This window comes from Puma concolor, chromosome B1, assembly GCF_028749965.1.
Source record: "Puma concolor isolate L17-30 chromosome B1, mPumCon1.1.hap2, whole genome shotgun sequence".
Classification (NCBI taxonomy): domain Eukaryota; kingdom Metazoa; phylum Chordata; class Mammalia; order Carnivora; family Felidae; genus Puma; species Puma concolor.
Genome location: NC_141670.1, coordinates 82,113,614 through 82,132,962, shown reverse-complemented (window position 1 = coordinate 82,132,962; position 19,349 = coordinate 82,113,614). Strand labels below are relative to the sequence as shown.

General features: G+C 43.9%; 1 protein-coding gene and 1 long non-coding RNA gene across 10 annotated transcripts in view; one reads left to right on the top strand and one right to left on the bottom strand.

Moving 5' to 3' along the window:
- The window catches only part of ZNF827 (zinc finger protein 827), a 174,309-nt gene that overhangs the window by 10,429 nt on the left and 144,531 nt on the right, over positions 1–19,349 (bottom strand). For all 9 annotated transcript variants that reach the window (XR_015250190.1, XR_015250191.1, XM_086704156.1 and 6 more), the window contains exons 9-11: positions 9,483–9,620; positions 7,883–8,054; positions 6,388–6,554 (exon numbers count right to left, since the gene is read on the bottom strand). Coding sequence is in view for 7 of the 9 variants with exons in the window: in XM_086704156.1 (XP_086560282.1) it covers positions 6,388–6,554; positions 7,883–8,054; positions 9,483–9,620 (477 nt within the window). In the remaining 2 variants the exon portion in view is untranslated. The remainder of the gene's footprint in view (positions 1–6,387; positions 6,555–7,882; positions 8,055–9,482; positions 9,621–19,349) is intronic.
- On the top strand, positions 12,043–12,903 carry LOC147581723 (uncharacterized). Its single transcript, XR_015250192.1, has 2 exons — positions 12,043–12,419; positions 12,499–12,903. It is a non-coding gene; the product is annotated as an uncharacterized LOC147581723 (long non-coding RNA).

Below are 19,349 nucleotides of genomic sequence, written 5' to 3'. Positions count from 1 at the left end.
GTGAGAAGTAGTGGGGCACCATCTTTAAAGTGCTGAAAGGAACACCTGTCAATCTGAGATCTTGTACTCTGTGAAAAATATTTCAAAAATGAAACTTTCCTCCCCACCCCAAAAGCAGAAAGAATTCATCACCAGCAGACTAGAATTACAGAATATGTTAAAAGAAATTCTTCAGGCAGAAGGAAAATGACACCAAATGTAAAAACGGATCTACACAAAAGAATGAAGAGCATGCATCTACCCACGAGGGTAAATTGGTACTGAGGCAGCAAGACAATTGGTAATTTTAATGGTCTCAGTTTACCATTTTGTGTCATTTTAGATTATGAAATCGGGGTAAAAAAGTTTTTATTAAAATTTTTTTAACGTTTATTCATTTTTGAGAGACAGAGACAGAGGGTGAGCAGGGGAGGGGCAGAGAGAGAGGGAGACACAGAATCCGAAGCAGGCTCCAGGCTCTGAGCTGTCAGCACAGAGCCCGACACGAGGCTGGAACCCACGTGAGTTTTTCTTATATAAAACTCTTTGAGAGATCATAAAAGTAATTTTGTTAAAAATAATATAATAGAGAGTTTATAACATATATATAAATAAATGTATGACAGCAAAAGCATAAAGGCTAGGAGAGGGGACAGAGAACTACGTTATTGTAAGACTTACACTACCCATGAAATGGTTTAGGACTTAAACGTGTACTGTAATAAATTAACAATGTACATTATAAACCCCAAAATAATTGGGGGGCTCTACACTGTTCACGGTTTAGGAGATTTGATATTGTTAAGCTGTCAGTTCTCCCCAAACATAATCAAAACAACCCCATCATTTTAGGTTAAGGTAGGTGATATAGGGAGACTGTGCTTCAGTAATCTAGTGATTGTAAACTCTAGAAACGAACTTTCTTTGTTAGAAGATTAAAAAATAAGTCATATATCGTATATAGGCACAAGAAGTCCAGAAGCAAACAAAGCTGTAATGGTGGTTACAGCTAGTGTGTGAAATTATTAGTGTTATGTTTATTTTATTTTATTTTATTTTCAAAATTGTCTAGAATGCCGTAAATTACTTGTCCAATTAAAAACAGGTTTTAAAAAGAGGAAGGAAAAAAAATATTTACCCTCCTACAGTGTTTCCAAGTCTTGTTCCTGGCAAAACTGAACTTGGTTCCTGGACAGACATGATGTGACCTCATTCATGGACCCCCAAGGAGGGATGGAATATGCCTTGAAAGTATAGACCTCCTTTGGTACAAGGAAGGTATGTGAAAGCCAGCCCCGTCATTGGTGGTCTCTAATATGTGACCTAGGTTTAGTCACATTTTGTAGACAGAATATTTTCAGTGGGGGCCCTAAGTCTATTGCTTCACCAAATCCATCCTGTAAGATGGGTCTCATTCACAGAATATTGCAAGTGATTATTTTAAATTAGTTTTTAGAATGAAAACATATGATTTTAATTACCATCTTTAACAACAGCTTTAAGTACCTTCAGGCTTAAGGCAGTGGGCAGAGCTGCCTAAATTAATCACTGTGTAAATACACAGGTGTCATGACAGCAACTCTGCGATTCGGCATGGGGAAACAGCCAAGCCCGCTCAACTTGTAATCCCTACCCCACACCGCTTCCTCTGCTCTCAGCCCTCCTCTCCCTTTGCTCTGTCTGTAGGGAGTGAGCTGGGGTGCCCTTGTCAACTCAGTCCACAGCTTGCTGTCATCCAAGGGGTCATTTACTTTCAGCAGCACAAAGATTCTTTTTTTTTTTTTTTTTAAGTTTATTTATTTTGAGAGAGAGAGAGCACAGAGAGAGGAAGAGAGAAAGAATCCCAAGCAGGCTCTGTGCTGTTAGTGCAGAGCCCGATGTGGGGCTAAGTCTCATGAACCATGAGATCATGACCTGAGCTGAAATCAAGAGTTGGATGCTTAACCAACTGAGCCACTTGGGTGCCCCAGCACAAGGATTCTTGGTGAATGATTCTCTGCACAGGCAATGCAACCTCATACGTGAGGACAGCCAGCTGAAGTGAACTTTAAAAAAACCTCGATATTTTAGGGGTGCCTGGGTGGCTCAGTTGGTTAATCGTCTGATTTCAGCTTAGGTCATGATTTCATGGTTTGTGGGTTCTAGCCCCGTGGTGGGCTCTGTGCCAACAGCTCAGAGCCTGGAGCCTGCTTTGGATTCTGTGTTTCCCTCTCTCTCTGTCCCTCCCCTGCTCACCCTCTGTCTCTGTCTCTCAAAAATTAATAAACGTTAAAAAAAATTTTAAATAAATTTTTTTAAAAACCTCAATTTCATAATCTAAAATGACACAAAATGATAAACTGCGACCATAAAAAATGGCCAATTGTCTTGCCACCTCAATATAACACCATTTTTGACATACTTCTTTTTTTTTTAGAAGCGTATCTATTTTAAAATCGTTGCTGTTAATTGCAAAGTAGTTAAGAATAAAGACTTTAGATCCAGAACACCTGAGTTTGAATGCCACCTGTTCCAATTAATAAGCTGAATGACTTAAGACAAGGTATTTAACTTAGTGCCTCAATGATCTCATCTTAAAAATGGGGATCATATCGGCAGCCTCATACGTGTGTTGTGAGGGTTAAATGGGTTTTTATATATAAAGCACTAAGAACAATGCCTAGCTCATTGCAAGCATTACAGAAAAATGTATTATTATTATTATAAAATATAACATAATATTTATAAGTAATACTAACAACAATAATTAACACTTTGTATTTTCCCATGCTGTTTTATATACCTGGCACATAGTTGGCTCTCAAAAAATTTATGAAAATAATTATGAGTTAATGGTTTTAAATGACAGTATTATATATCCTTGGAGTAGACTTATCCTACATTACTTAAGTATTTCCTTAAAATTAAATTTTAAGTGAAAATTAATATTCCACTGGTTGATTTTTTTCTCCTAGGGACAGACTCCCAGAAGAAAGATGACTGACTTGCAGGCATTTTCAAACCTCTTGGTCTACACTACCTAAGTAGTTTTGAAAAGTTCTCCCACCCTGTAGGGTCATGGCCATCAGTATCAGCAGCATCTGGCGATCGTGGGTGACGCTGTAAAACACACTCCTCACGTGATACATGAAACATAAGCCACTCTTGAGTTTTAACTGGTGGCTAGTGAGGTTCCTTAGATGGAGTGGTTAGCCTTTATTTCTTTTATTATGTATGGACTGTTTATGCCCTTTGTAAATTCTGCACTTAGAGACCTAAAGTGTTTCTTACCAGTTTATATCAATTCTCTGTATAGTAAATATATAGCCTCTGTCATTTCAGGCTGGTTTTTGGGTTTTGTTTCCCATCTTTTCCTTTTCTTTGGCAAATAGAAGAAGATATTTTTATCCATCAAATCTCTTGATTCTTTTCCTTTGCCATTTTTTGTATCACTTAAGCTTTCACAAATCCTTCTCACTCTGGAAGTTTGATAAACATTCTATTTCCTTCAAGCTTTTCTAGGGCTGATTTGTTAAGGGGATTGTGTAAGTCTTCTGGTATTTATTTTGGTGTCGGTGTGAGGGTAAAGTATTGATGGTGGTATTTTCCAAAGAGCTATTCAGATTCCTCAGTGCTGTTACTGCAACATTTAAAAACTGCAGCAAAATTTGCATTGATGAAATCAGAAGCAACCAGAGGGAATATTTTTCCCTTGCAGAGATCACTTCACTTCTGTAACAAGAAAGCATTGAGGATTTCTTAATGTACTGAAATAAAAGGTGTCCATTTCTATGTCAGGTAAATCAAATCGGAGGACAAGGCCCACAAAATGAGAGTCTTATGCCTGCTGGACATCTCCTGCACATTCAAAAGGTCAAGGAATGGACGGCCCAGAGAAGTTGAATGAGTTCCTACATTTGCAGTGTTATTTATGGTAACATCGGGTGTAGAACCAGAATCTAGAATTCAAAATGTGTTTTCCTCCATCCCAAGTACCTTCTTCCACATGGATTATATGCATAAGTCAGTAGACTCTCAGGGTTCGGTAAGGGGCACGTTTGAATAATTTTCTTGTTTAGAACACACAAATGTGTGTAGACGTGCTCGGGCACACATATTCATTCACCGGACGAATGTTTACTCCTCACTTGCACTGTGCAGGCACTGGTCTAGGTGCTTGGGAGACAGCAGCAACTTAGATAAGCTTCCTATTCTCAGGAATATATAGTATAATATGTATTACAAGTATATATACTGCTCTATATCATAACTTTGTAATTACACAGTTTATTAATTTGCAGATTTAGATGGACATATCTTGGGTCAAATTCAAACACTTCAAAACAGCAACTAGATGCAAGAAACCCTCACTGTGGGACCATTAGCTTATAAAAAGGGTCAGCAAATTATAGTCCTTTGGCCAAATCTAGCCTCCCGCTTTTGTAAATAAAGTTTTATTGGGACACTGCCAGGCCTGCTCAATTGTGTATTGTCTCGGCTACTTTCAGATTCCAATGGTAGAGCTGAATGTAGCGACAGAAACCGTATGGCCTGAAAGCCTAAAATAGTCACTATTTGGCCCTTAAAAAAAAAAAAACCAAACAAAAAAACTGTCTCCCTGGCTAAAAAAAAAAAAACCAAAAAAACCCCAAAACTGTAAAATAGGTTATAACCTTATTCCCTAATAGCAGCAGTGTTACAGGCTTCTACTGTATTAAAAAAGCAACTTCTTTAATGCATTTCTTTCTGGCTCTCTGTGCCAACAAACAAGAATGTTCTTTGCAGGTAGACAAGGAGCCCTACCACCTCAGAGGGAACAAGATCTCTGTGTTCCCTGTGGCAATGAGTGTGTTTGCATTGGTTACTTGTCAATGTGAAGTTTCCACCAATGACAATTAAGTGACTCTAAATCCAACGGCTTTCCAGCCATTTTGGTTTCTATGGTTTCTACGGCTTCCTTGAGGTGGGGTGATGGCAGAGGGGCTGTGGCCTGGGGAGGGAGGAGGAGGGTTCTCGACTGGGTTTAGGCATCCTTGGGGTGCAGAGGGTTAGAAGAATGGGAGAGTAACAGAAACGGGGGGGGGGGGGGAATATCTGAAAAGCCAGCGGAAATGGAAGAGGGTTTGGCCTTTCCCTCCACTGGCACTCCCGAGATGCTGAATTTAATTTGTCTTTGACATGGGCTTCCCAGCTCACCTGCTGCCCATGGTGCTAATGTGGTTATAGCGAGACAACCAACGGTAGAAATGGCACCTTCTCACCCGGCATAATGGCTCTCTGCAGACCTCCAAGTCATAGCTTCTCAACTTATGATAAAAGCAAGCTTTTATTGCTGTTGGCACCCTGGAACCAAAGCGGCCGGTAAAGCAAAGAGAGATCCGTCTCGGCTGAGCACATCGTCAGCACAACTGTCGGGAACTTCCCCTTCTCAAATCCTTCAAGGGCCAACGATGTGAGGGGCTGACCCAACACCCAGCGTTGGCAGTTGGCAACATCAGCTCGTAATCTGTAAGCACCACACAACGCAGGGTGGGGGAGGCTCTTCCTCATTCTTATTTAATGACTCCACGCTGGTGTCATTTGTAACCATCACTTGTGAGAGGATAATTGTATGGTGGATTCAAAATGTTAACATCGTTAAGAATGGCAAGAGCCTTAAATGGAAGGAGAACACTGGCAAAGTCTTGGCCACACACAGCCTGGAGAGCGATCAGGCTGTTTGGGGAGAATCCGGTTTTCCGCCCCGCCCCCCTCCCTGAGCAGACCTGGTGTGTGTCAGGGCCGGAGTTTCACGGGACAGGAGCAGAGCCTGTTAAAGTACCTGCACACAGTGTCCTGGCACAGAGAACCACAAAGGTTCAAACCTCTGCCAAGGGTTGCTCGGACCTGTCAGAACAGCAACGAGAATGGACTAGAATGGAAACTGTTCGGGCCCAAGCTTCTGGAGGCACATCCTAATTGCTGACTTTGGACAGAATGCCTCACCTCTGTGAAGCCTCCGTTTCCCCACCCCTATAGCACGGGAAGCCTCCGTTTCCCCACCCCTATAGCACGGGAACAGCAGCATCGGCCTCAGAGGCCTACGAGGCTTAAATGAGATCCAGCATGTGAAGACACAAGGGGAAGAGCATCACGAGAGCCCGATGGCTGCTACCTAGGATGACGACACCCAGGGTGAGGACAAGCCAATGGCTCAGCACCTCACAACTGCATCTGAACGTGTGGGTCTTTCAGATCAGCGAGGCCCAAGCTGTGCCAGGCAATGTCAGGATGGCCACTGGGCACTGTGGCTCCGAGACCCTGGGAAAGTCCTCCCTTCTGAGGAAGGGAATGTCAGTGTCGCGGGGTGATGAGGACGCTTCTGCCAGGTGGGCATGCATGCTGGCAGGTTGGGGGATGGAGGAGAGAAGGACCGACAGTATTGGTCACCTGTGTGCTTGGTGCCAATGTGAGCCTTTATCTCTGCTTCCTCCATGGTGACAAAGTCACAGGCGGTGCAGCAGATGGAAAACATCCATTGCTCCTTGTCCACGTGGAGTGACATGTGGCTGACAAACTGGACATTGAGCTCGGTCTCAAATCCACACACGTGACAGCTGTATGAGGGGACGAAAGAAAAGAAGGGGAGAGAGAAGAGTGATACTTTGTGGCACACTCAGAAAACTGGACTTTGACACATGCTTTTCTTCCCACCAAAAGGTTTTTTGCATTAGAAAATTATTCTACTTGGGGCGCCTGGGTGGCTCGGTCGGTTAAGCATCCGTCTTTGGCTCAGGTCACGATCTCACGGTTCAGGGGTTTGAGCCCCACGTGGGGCTCTGTGCTGACAGCTCGGAGCCTGGAGCCTGCTTCGGATTCTGTGTCTCCCTCCCTCTCTCTGCCCTTCCCCTGCTCATGCTCTGTCTCTCTCTCTCTCTCTCTCTGTCTCTCAAAAATAAACATTACCAAAAAAAAATTAAAAAAAAAAAAAGAAAATTCTTCTGCTTTCTGGGATGCCTCTGAAGTGGTCACCGTGCCAAATGGATTAAGTGTCAGCATAATGTAACAATCCCATACATGCTATAATGATGCTGAATAATCATACAGTTAATTAAAAATTACAGGTTCCAGATGCCGCACATCACCTTACTGATTCCTGTGGGCAAAGAGATGTGGTGCAGCCTTGCCAAGATATTAGCGGTGTGGATACACTGATCAATTCAGAGCACCCCGCATGCCCAGCGAGCCTCTCTCTGGCTCTGGAAACCTTCCGTGTAGGAAGGAAGGCACATGCAGGTCATCAGATCACACTGCCAGCAGGAGCAATTCCTGTCTGTGACAGCTGCTGATAGAAGTCACCGTCCATGGAGATATTTTGTGCAAAAGCAAGTGTCTACCAATCTGTATGGTCTACCTCTTGGGCACAATTCTGAGACTTGGGATTTCACTGCAACCAAACCAAATATTGATTCATGGTCAAATATGAAAGGGAAACATGAAATTCCAGGCACTGAAGACAATACAACCAGGGGCAAATATGCAATGCTTTCAAGGCTATTTCCTCAGAGTTCTCAGATTTATTTTCCCTGGTCTTTTTCTCCTTAGGACGGTTCCCAAGAAGTAGCAAGGTGCTCAGTTACAAAGGTTGGGAGCTTTCCAGCTGCACAAATCGAGAAGCTAATAATCCCCGGAGCCCTGTCACTCCCTGGAGCTCCACCCCAGAGAGCTACCTCCAAGACCATTTCCCTTTCAATTACTTCTACCAGGGGCATCCAAGCCAAGAGAGGAGTCAGCGTGGCTGGTGGGTCCAGTGTAAACAAAGCAAGTATTAAAATGAAGGTCAGCACTATGACTAAGAGGTACCTCATCACATATGCCCTAGCACCCAGGTGGGGAGTGTTCTAGAAAGTTGGGGAAGGCTGGGCCAGTTCCACTCACAGCTCACCTGTAATAATAAGGGTGCTTCTTCCCATCACTGCCTTCAGAGGTGACAGCGCTGACAATGTCCTCAGTGTCCGTACTCACCAGCTTCACCGAATGGACGGTCAGGTGCTGGTTCAGGTTTGCACGGCACTTAGCAGCATAGGGGCACAAGTGGCATTTGTATTTTCTTTCCTCTGGGGAGAAGAAACAGGAAAAAAAACCCCAAACTGCTCTCAAAAATGAAAACCCAACACCTGCAGGAGACCACTTAGAGCTGTCATGGCAAGGAAGGTTCAGATCTCATTTCAAATGGGGACAAAGGGAACACCTTGGGATTATAAATATCTAAAAGTCTTCATCCGGGAGGTCACTGCTGTATCAGTACTTAGATAGAAGAAAGTCCCAGGGCAGCCGGACCATCTGCTTTTTCCTAGACATCCACAGGTCCCTCTTCTTGATAAGGGGAGCCCCGCAGGGGCTAAATGAATGTGTGTGTGTGTGTGTGTGTGTGTGCGCATGCACACCTGCCATGCGTCAGCCGAGGGTGGGTGCTTAGCTGGGGAAAGGGGAGTGGAGCACAGCATTCCTGGGTCTGGTGTAAGAGAAGCCCCATCATGTTCCCTAAGCTCCAGGCCTGGGTCAGCCAAGAAATAAAAACTCATGAAATTAAAGGGGGAGAAAAATGACTCATGTGAAGTAATATGATGGGAGATGTTCATTTTACATAAATAGAACTAAAAGCTGCAATTAATTTCTTAATGAAAACCCTCTCCTAAAACTGACAATGTTTCAGGACTCTTTCCAGAGTGGCATTCTGAATTCATTCGATTAATCAAGCAAATCATAGTAGAAGGAGCAGGCTGGCTTTCACTGTGCAGATAAAGGGAATGGACGATAGTGGAAAAAAGCAAAGAGCAAACTCATTTTCCATCCTTACTTCTTACTTTGTCTCACTGGGCTTGCCCTTAAAAAATACCTGTCTTACCACTTCACAGCAGAGAATAAGGAAAAAAGTTCTTCCCAACCAAATGCAAGCCATCATCATTGTTACTGTAGATGGTCCCCACATCTGTCCTGCCGGTGGCCTGGGGCTTGGCGGGGCCAGGGGAGGAACCCGGCCATACAGATAAAATACAGCCCTTCCTTTTGGGGGCGAAGGAACTTATTCTTGCCAAATTGATTAAGTTACTATTTATTCCTCCTTTATCCTTTCTCAATTTGGTTGCCGTCCCTTTTGCAATGCGCAGAACCAACCACATTTCTCTACTATTGTATGAAGATAAAGATAGCAACTGTTTCCCACAAAAAGATGGAACCAGTAACGCGGGTGCAGCCCCCATCGCCTGCACCCTCCAGGTGAGAGCAATGCATTTCTCAGAATTCAGGAACCTTACCTGGATACACTTACATGTGTATCTTTTCTCATCAAGCCTACTTTCAATACAAATAAAAACCCTTTCCGGGGCCTCTTTGAACATGCCAGCTAAAATGGTTTGAAGGGCCAGGATAAAAACATTTCCACCACTTCCAACGAGAATTGTCTTAGACAAAGTCAGCTTCTTGACAGTAGAGAGGCTGGTGATCCAGAGTGCAGACGGCCTAGGAGCGAGGCCTTGACTCACCTGTGTGCAGCGAGAGATGTCGGGACAACGTCTGCTGTCGGCCAAACACTTTCCCACACACATCACAGGGAAAAAGCTGGTCATTGAATTTCCAGGATGGCAATCCGTTTCCTGCCTCTAGTACTATCTTTTCTGTTTCTGGGCCAAAAGAGCAAAGCATCATGAGGGATAGACAAGGCATCGTGAACAAGCTGCATTTTAGTCAATATCCAGCAGGACGTTAGCAGGGGATTCCTTCTGAACAACGTGGCTGATAACTGCAGAGAAGTCCCAGTTAACCTCTGGCCTTCAGGCTCACTTCTTGTTTCTAAGAAGCTATTCCTGAAAGTTGTGGTAGCAAATGATGCCACTTCTAGTCAACTCTCTGGTGTTTTCCCTCCCTATCATTAAAGGTCAGCCAACCAGACCCTGAGTGGGTTGACAGCATGGTTGAGCGCTATGCCCAGTATACAGTTGGTACTCAATATTTGCTGAGTGACTAGTTGAGTTGCACGCTAGAACTCCAGACATGTACGCTCTTGCCACAAGACGGTAAGTAAACAATCTCCGATTCTTACTGAATTGGTAGGAATCTGACGGTAAGTAAAGAATCTCAGATTCTGATGTGAAAACGAATGGTTGGATCCCTTGAAAGGACATACACGTTCACTGTTCTTTATGAAGAAAAGTTCTGCCCTGTGTTCTAGGTTGTGTAAAGTCCTTCATGAGGAACTTCATGTTTCACAGGCTCAGTGATGACAACTGCACACTATTTGCTGTGGTCTGATGTTTGTGTCACGCCCTCCCCCCATTCATATGTTGGGATCCTAGAGCCCAAGGTGATGGTATTGGGAGGTACCACCATCAGGAGCTGACTGGGTCATGAGGGTGGAGCCTCAGGAATGGGATTAGTGCTCTTATAAAAGAGACCCCAGAGAACTCTCTTGCCTGTTTCGCCTTGTGAAGACACAGCGAGAAGTGGGGAGTCCGGGCCCTTACTCGACCATGCTGGCCCTTGACTTCACACGTCTGGACTGCGGAAGCGTGAACGGTACCTTTCTGTCGTTATTATAAGCTAGCCTGCCTGAGGGATTTTGTTACAGCAGCCCAAATGGACTCAGACACTACTCCACATAAAATTCCCTAAGGCGGTAATGTACCACTAGCGTTTCCCCAAAGGTCTCATCCTATTAGGAAAAATGGTGAGATCGCCGGTTATCTGCACATACTTCACAGTCATGACTGAGATGTGTGGACACCAATACATCCTCTGGTCCTCTTAAAAAAAAAAAAAAAAAAAAAGGTTTCACTTTCCCATCATCATCCATAGGAATACGTCTGATTTTTTCATCCACGTTTCTTCTCCCTGAACTGTAACGGTTTGTACAAGCATTATTTCTACAGTAATAAAAGGAGCCAGGCGACAGAATAGTAAAGAGCGAAGGGGACGAGTCAACGAGAATGCTTTTCTTAGGCCTCACTCTGAAGAACAAGACAATTTACGTAGTTGGTGTCTTGTCCACTACCTCAGTAAATTATCGTGAACCTTTTTAAAGCATTGCTTTTTAAAGTATTACTTTATAGAACTGGATACCAAGTGGTGAGAATTAAATGGCGGAGAGAACTTTTTTGTAAGATCCGTGCAGATGAAAATGCTCAGACCACTGGACAGAGAGACATCAGAAGAAAGGACTTTATTTCACGCAATTTGGTTAAAACTGCTTCCCGAGTATGGGCTTCCACCTGTATTTGGGTGAGTCAGCAGGATGGGTTTTTGTTTGAGTGCAGATCTGTCAGATAGTGGAATCTAAGGAAAAGAAGAAACAAACACGTGTGTGTCCGGGGGAGGGGGAGGGGATGAGGTGGAATCACAGTCACGTTTGCTCTGAGGCACCTGCCAGCAATCCCAACACTGATAAGGCACATTTATTGATTTATCTGTGTTTGCTAAAACACAGCTTTTGGGGCCTCAGGGAGAACAGCTAGTCTTATTAAAGCAGGGAGGTGCGACTAAAACCCTCTGGGGGGAAGGGGGTGGAATTGTGGGGGGGAGGGAAGGTGAAAAGGGAGGTGCTGGCCACTGAGCTGTTGAGGACATAAGAACCACTCTCAGATGACTGTCCTTGAGCCCAAGCAGTGGGCATTTCAGCCACACGGCGATGAGAGGGTATTTCAGTAGCTCCTTTTAAGTATGTAATCAAAATGGTGCTTCGAAGGAGGGCAACGGTAATAATTATAAGAAGAGGTCAAGAGGGTACAGGGTCTTCGAATACCTTCACAACAAGAATGAATTAATTGGGTCACATACCAAACAAGGAGATGCAATTAAAACTAAAGAAGTCTCTTAATGAGTCTTTTAAGTATTAGTCACACACTCGAGAAGCTGAGCATCATATGAAGTCCAATTTCCTCCACTGGCCTTAGAAAACTATTAAAACTATGAATACTTGCTTCAGCCAAGCAGGAAAAAAAAACCCACAGTCGCGGTGAAGCAGCCAGAGCCATCAGAAGCCGTCCATCTCTGGTACCCTAGGCCTTGACTAGGGATCACCTGCTTTCCCTGCTCGCTTGCTGTCTGCATTTAGTTTATTTTAAGATGTTAGTTGAAAGACAACTTCCCCACAGTGTTGTTGTTGTTGTTTAATATTTATTTTATTTTTGAGAGAGAGAGGGAGACAGAGCACGAGTGGAAGTGGGGCAGAGAGACAGAGAGACACAGAATCCGAAGCGGGCTCCAGGCTCCGAGCTGTCAGCACAGAGCCCGACGCGGGGTCTGAACTCAAGAACTGCGCGATCACAACCTGAGCCGAGGTCGGACGCATAACGGACCGAGCCACCCAGGCGCCCCACTGCTGTCTGCATTTACAGCGGCCACCCATTTTCATTTCACAGGCAGGAACAAGGCAACCACAGGCCCTTTGCAGCTGGCCCTGAACACAACTTGGAAATCACAGCTGGGTGAGGCTGGGGAGTGGAGGGCAGTGCGAAGGGGAGCATTGTTTTGACTAAGGTAATGGGCCTGCTCCTCTCCTCACAGAACTGCCATGGAGCTGAAAGGGAGCTCAGCGGATGCTGCGTTCTTCCACGTGTCCTGTGCATGGCGCCATTCAAATGCCACCCGAGAAACTGCAGAATCTTTTTTGATTCCTCCCTCCTTCCCTCTCTTTCGGCACATCCAGTCGGTCACCAAAAACTGTCCATCTACTTCTAGACTGAGATCTGAATGTGATGGGCACCTATCTCTGAAGCACGACTGGCCCCCATTGCCACTGACAGTTATCAACTGCAGCCGCAGGCTCTCGAGGGGAATGCCCGATCAGGGCAGCACCTTCTGTCTGTTCTTGATGATCGACCATTACCAAAAATATTTTAAAATCATTAAATTTATTTAATAAATATTTTATAAAAGAAATATACATAAAGAAATATTTATAAAACCTGATATACAGGCCTGTCCTAGCCTCTATGAATTAGCAATAGTGACTGTAACCCTACATTAGGGAAAACACTGTGAGGGCGGTGGGCAAGCTTTGCGATTCATAGACTCAGACACCGTGCTTTCTCGCTGTCGTGGGGCCCGAATGAATTGGGCTGTCCTTGTGGTCACAGGCCACAGGTTTATTTTTTATTTTAATTTTTTTAAATGTTTATTTATTTTTGAGACAGAGAAAGACAGAGCATGAACAGGGGAGCGTCAGAGAGTGGGAGACACAGAATGTGAAGCAGGCTCCAGGCTCCAAGCTGTCAGCACAGAGCCCAATGCAGGGCTTGAACCCACCAAGCCTGAGATCATGACCTGAGCTGAAGTCGGATGCTTAACCGACTGAGCCACCCAGGCGCCCCCACAGGCTACAGGTTTAACAAAAAGATTTCATGTTCCAATTTGTGTGTGTGCATGGACAACACCGTGGAAGCTAAGTTTGATATATTTTTATGAAAAATGTTTCTATTATTTGATTTGTTTAAAAAAAAAAAAACTTTGGAAACAAACCAACAAAGATCTCAAAGATCTTTGAGGACCGCACTGCCTGAACGGAGTTATCATCTCTCACCGGGATTGTTGCAAAGCCTCCCGAACAGCCTCTCTATTCCACTCGTCCCCCGTCACTGGTTGCAAAATGGTCTTTTGGAGGCACAGATCTGATCCGTCTTGTCCTGGACTGCAATGGCCCCTCCAGGCCAGACTCCTTCGTGTGCCTTCTGAAGAGCTTCACAACCCTTGCAATCCTTCTCCAACCACCTTTCACCTTCAGCTCCCCATGTCACCCCCAACCACCCAAACATTCGGCAGAGCGAGCTACGTGCCCTTTTGGAAAACTAACCAGTCCCTTTTAAGTCGTCAATGCTTTTGAATCAAGTGCACCTGCATCAGAAGCTATTCCCCGTCCCAGCCCTTCTTCTGCCCAGCAGTCGGGCTCATTTTCAAGCACTATCCAGATTTCATCTCCTTGGTAAAGCCTTCCTCAATTCCCCAGGCAGAATTAGTCATTTCCTCTTCTCTGTCCCAAAGCACCTTTATGAATACTTTCATTGCACCACCTTACCTATTATATTATTTGTTTGCATATCTTCTATATTACATATATCTTTTTCATATAAAGCAGCCAGTGAGTCCAATATGCAGCAGCACTCGATAAATGTGTTCCCTGGTCTCCCTTCTCTATGAGAATGTGAGTCACTGAGGGGAAGGGTTTCTACATGATTTACTTCTGTATCTGCAGCATTAGCACTGCCTGACACATAACCAGTGTATATGGTATACATGTGTTGAATATATGAATGACTGAATGAATCTTTTTTTTAATGTTTATTTATTTTTGAGACAGAGAGAGAGCATGAATGGGGGAGGGTCAGAGAGAGAGGGAGACACAGAATCTGAGGCAGGCTCCAGGCTCCGAGCTGTCAGCACAGAGCCCGACACGGGGCTCGAACTCACAGACCGTGAGATTATGACCTGAGCCGAAGTCGGGGGCTCAACCGACTGAGCCACCCAGGCGCCCCTGAATGAGTGTTTTTCTAGAGAGAGCGCGTGCGAGAGTGTGGGAGTGCATGCACACACGTAAGTTGGTAAGGGACGGAGAGAGAGAGAGAGAGAGAGGAGAGGGAGAGAGAATCTTAAGCAGGCTCTACGCCCCACATGGAGCCAGACATGGGGCTTGATCTCACAAATTGTGACATCATGACCTGAGCTGAAAACAAGTCAGAAGCTTAACCGAGAGAGCCATTCAGGCGCCCCTGAAGAATCTAAGTGAGGTCGGGAATAAACACTATTCTTATTTCATACTGGGAAAGACTGAGGTTTAGAGAGAGCCTTAGTTAATAAGGTTTATGGCCAATTCAGGGTAAAAATAAGGTTACTTGCCTTTTGAATGTGTTTCAACTCAATCCAAGAACTGTGATTTAAGGATTCTATCAGTGGAAACATCTACGTTTCTGAGCCATACCCCAAAGGTTCTGTATCCTTACTTCCTCCCAGTAACAATAAGCCAGAAGATTATTCTCTTCGAGATAAAGTTTTTGGCAGACGTTGTTTATCAGTTAGCTCAAAACTCATTCTCAACTTTCTTTCTCCCCTGCCTATTTCACTATAGAGGCAGCTGGGGCAGCCACGCACAAAAGTTCTAGGCAGTGAGAATGCTTTTGCTTTCCCCATCAAAGAGAAGATATCCTTGGTGTTGGTCCTCTTCTCTTATTTCTTGGCTTGATCACAGAGGAAATGCCTGGATATGGCAGCCATTTTGTGAATAAGAAGCATGAGGCTAAAAGCCAACCTGCTAAGGATAGAGGAATGTAAACTCGGGAAAAGTCTGGGTCTTTGATGGCATCTTCTAGTACTTGAATGACTGGCAGCAACCGCCCACCTATGGACTTCTTGTTTTGTGAAGAAACTAAGCCTGTTTGTTTCAGCCATTATTAGTTGGGTTTTCTATTACTTATGACATTCTTTTTTTTTTTTTAATTTTTAATGTTTGTTTATTTTTTAGAGAGAGAGATAAACGGAGCGCAAGTGGGGGAAGGACAGAGAGAGAGGGAGACACAGAATCTGAAGCAGGCTCTAGGCTCTGAGCTGTCTGCACAGAGCCCGATGTGGGGCTCAATCTCACAGACTGTGAGATCATGACCTGAGCCAAAGTCAGCCGTTTAACCGACTAAGCCACCCAGGTGCCCCTACTTATGACATTCTTAACTGAAGTCCCCTCCCATGATTCCTCTTGGTCTTAGTACTTTGAATGTTAGGTTCCGGCCTTTGACGAACTTTGTTCTAAAGCCCCAGCACCCTATGGAGAATTTCATGTTCATTATCAACAGCAACAAGTGTACAGGCAGCTGATCACACATCCACCTTAATTATCTTCTTTTGTTCTGATAAAAAACAAACCTTAAAGTTTCTTTTAGATTAGTATGGAATTTCCTTTTTAAAAACTTTTTTTTTTATTGAAGCGTAACATTTAACAGATAACAGCAACTGCTTTTAAACTGTTCCATAGTCATGAAACAGTTTGGAATGTAGGTTTATTGAACAAATGTTTTGCTCTTCATCTTTATTCCCATGTCCCTTAGCATTTGTTTCATTAATTTAAGTAGCTATGAATAATGATTTTCTTATTTCTTTTATAACAAAATACTCATCTAATGATATCTTTTTTAGCCACAGCCTCAGAGGATTTCATTTCCTACAAAGCAGTTTCTGTCTCTTCATAGTCTTAAGCTCAGATTCCTAGGAAAGCCATTAACTGTTTCCACAAATTCCTGACTACTCAGTATTATCTGATCTGATGCTTTTCTCTCTACTTTCCCACCTGTGGTTTTGGTCCTGAACGTCATTTGGGACTTTCCCTATTCCTTAAACAGGTTTTTGTTTTATTTATTTATTTATTTATTTATTTATTTATTTATTTATTTATTTTTAAATGCTTTTACTTATTTTTGAGACAGAGAGAGACAGAGCATGAGCAGGGGAGGGGCAGAGAGAGACAGAGAGGGAGACACACAATCCGAAGCAGGCTCCAGGCTCTGAGCTGTCAGCACAGAGTCCGATGCGGGGCTTGAACTCACGGACTAGGAGATCATGACCTGAGCTGAAGTTGGACGCTAAACCAATTGAGCCACACAGGCGCCCCAGGTTTTTGTTTCATATGAAGTAAATGTATACAGGAACAAGCACCTTTATCCCCATGGTGCAGCTGGAAAAACAGGAACTGAGTGAAAGGAGAGTCACTATCTTAGCGGTCCCCATACTCTCAGCTCTTCCCTTATACAGTGAACTGTGGTTCCCTCATTCATAATGAGGAGGCCTAATGGCCAAAAGACAGTATGCCAAACTGTGCCTCTTATAACCTAATGGTCCAAGGAGACAGATTTCATTTCATACATGGGCCCTGAGAAGATGAACCCCAGCAAGTGTTTCTCCAAAAATTTCCATGAAATAAACCAGTTGGTAGAATCTGGGAGGGAGCTTGACAGACCTGCAGAACACTAAATCCAGTAGAAAACTCAGATTCCTTTGAATCCATCTTTCATTTCCATGAGGAAGAAACCAAGGCTGGATTCCAGGCCCTCTCTCACCCCAGCACCCCCCACAACTTGTACAGGGTTGAATACCAGAATCAAGGGTTCCCTGGTAATGAAGGCTCCATCTTGCCCCAAATCGCAGTTCGGGAGGAACCTTAAGGATCCTCTCCTTCAATGTTCTCTTCTTACTTACAAGGAAACTGAGGCCCAGAGAAATGGAGTAATTGCCCTAGGTAACCTGGCTCATGACTCTGGGAGAGCAGAGACTTCAGACCCACAGTCCCACTGAAGCTCCTCCAAGCTTTGTGGGATTAATGCCAAAGTCTACAGCAAACAAGGAAGGGGTTTTTCTTCTCCTGTTCTTTGGCTCTGAGTTTAATATTCTTGGTTACAAGTGGACATGTGCAGATTTAGCAACAATTCACAGACACTAGGATTTCCATCCATTTTTCTTCTTGAAAGTAGCAGCCTAGAATATTTCCAGCCGCAGAGAAGTTAGAAACTGTAGTATGTCAAGAGTCAGAATAAAGAAGGAACAAGAGGAAGATTAAATAGGAAAATCCTAAAAGTCAATCCTCTCTGAGGTAAACTGGTTGTTACCAAAGAAAATTCTCTTGGACATTTCATTGACATTTGGGGAGTTTTTGGCAAAAAACAAAAAAACCCTGCCCCGAAACCCAAAATCAAAAATAGAATAAGCAGAGCAAAGGAAAGGAGTTGAGTTTAATTCTTTTCCATTTTAACACCATTTAACCCCCGACTGGCATTGGTGCATTTGCTGTGTGAGGAATCCCTGTATCTCCTGCCAAAACAATGGTCTCAAAGAAACATCTCTCAACCTGATTTTGGCAAGAGACATGCGGAGAAGGAAGGCTTTATTTGGTTAAAGTTGTAAGCAAAAGATTGGCCAAAATGTGACCTCAACGCATAAATAACTGTCCAGATTGACTAACGCTGCGTAGCTGCTGCATGAGGAAGAGGCTTGGGGCCGCCTGGGTTTTCCATTATGACAGATGGTATTTTGATCATTTCTTTCTTTCATCGTCAAGCCTGGAACTTCAAGGCCTTTGTCAACTGAAATTCTGAAATCCTGTGCCTTTACGGTCAGTACCGTAGGTACTGGATAGGTTAAAACCCACCAGGTCATTTCCAGGCAGGCCATGTGATTTTCTGGTTAGATCCCACCCCTACTGGCTCCATTCTTTGGTGTCACGGGCTCTGCAGGCCACTGCTTAGAACAAGCTGCTGCCTTCTGAGGGCAGCCTGTGATTTAAGGGGTCAGCTGTGGTTAAAGACTTTTGGGGGCTTGACATTTATGCTCTAGTGTGTAGTTCTTCTATAGTCTTATTTTTTTCTTTTTTCTTTTTAAGGATCACTTCAACTTAGGGTAACTCAGCAGGTCCTCCCAGATCTATTAGGCTCCCTAGGAACTCCTCTCTGCAAGTCTTGGTGTGACCAAATCCCCTTTAAGGACCACTTCAAACACTCTCCCAAAACACAGGATTTTCTGCTGGTCAAGACATCAATGCGTGAACAGCTAAGAAGCAGAATGTAGTGATAGTTTTAGTCACTCTGTGTCCAATTAAAAACACCAAGTTGAGATACTTGGGCATAAGAGTTCACAGGCTCTATCTTCTGTAGACTCATTTCAAATTTTAATGCTTAACAAACTTAGGAGGGTCCATGCACAGGCCCTGGGAAGATGAAACCCATCAAGTATTTCTCCAAAACTTTCCATGAAATAAACCCAGTTGGTAGAATTTCGAGGGAGCTCTACCAAACTCTATTCAACAGAACATTCGGTCAAGTAGAGGACTCAGACTCCTTTGAATCCAACTCTTTCATTTCCATGAGGAAGGAACCAAGGTATAGATTCCAGGCTTCTCCTATTCCAGGGCACCCCACAACTTGTACAGGGTTGAGTACCAGAATCCAGGTTTCCCTAGTAACAAAGGCTCCATTCTGCCCCAAACCTTAGTTCAGGGAGGAACTTTCAGGAACCTCTCCTTCAATGTTCTCTTCTTACATATAAAGAAACTGAGGCCCAAAGTACTTAAGCAATTGCCCACAGTCTCATTCAGGCTCCTTTCAGCCTTAAGAAATCAATGCAAAGTCTATAAACAAGAATGGTCTGTGAAATTGGTTCTTAGTAAACATCCTGGTATTAACCCAGAAAAATTTGGGTAACATTTTTTGCTTTGTGCTGGGCAACAGTTCGCCTCAACAAATCCTTACTGGTTGACTTGTAATCTGTTAAACTGGTAAAGAATCATAAATGTTTTCTAGGTGTGTGTGTGTGTGTGTGTGTGTGTGTGTGTGTGTGCGCGCGCGCGTGCGCGCACGTGTTTTAATGCAGGTCATTTTAAGTCAATAGAA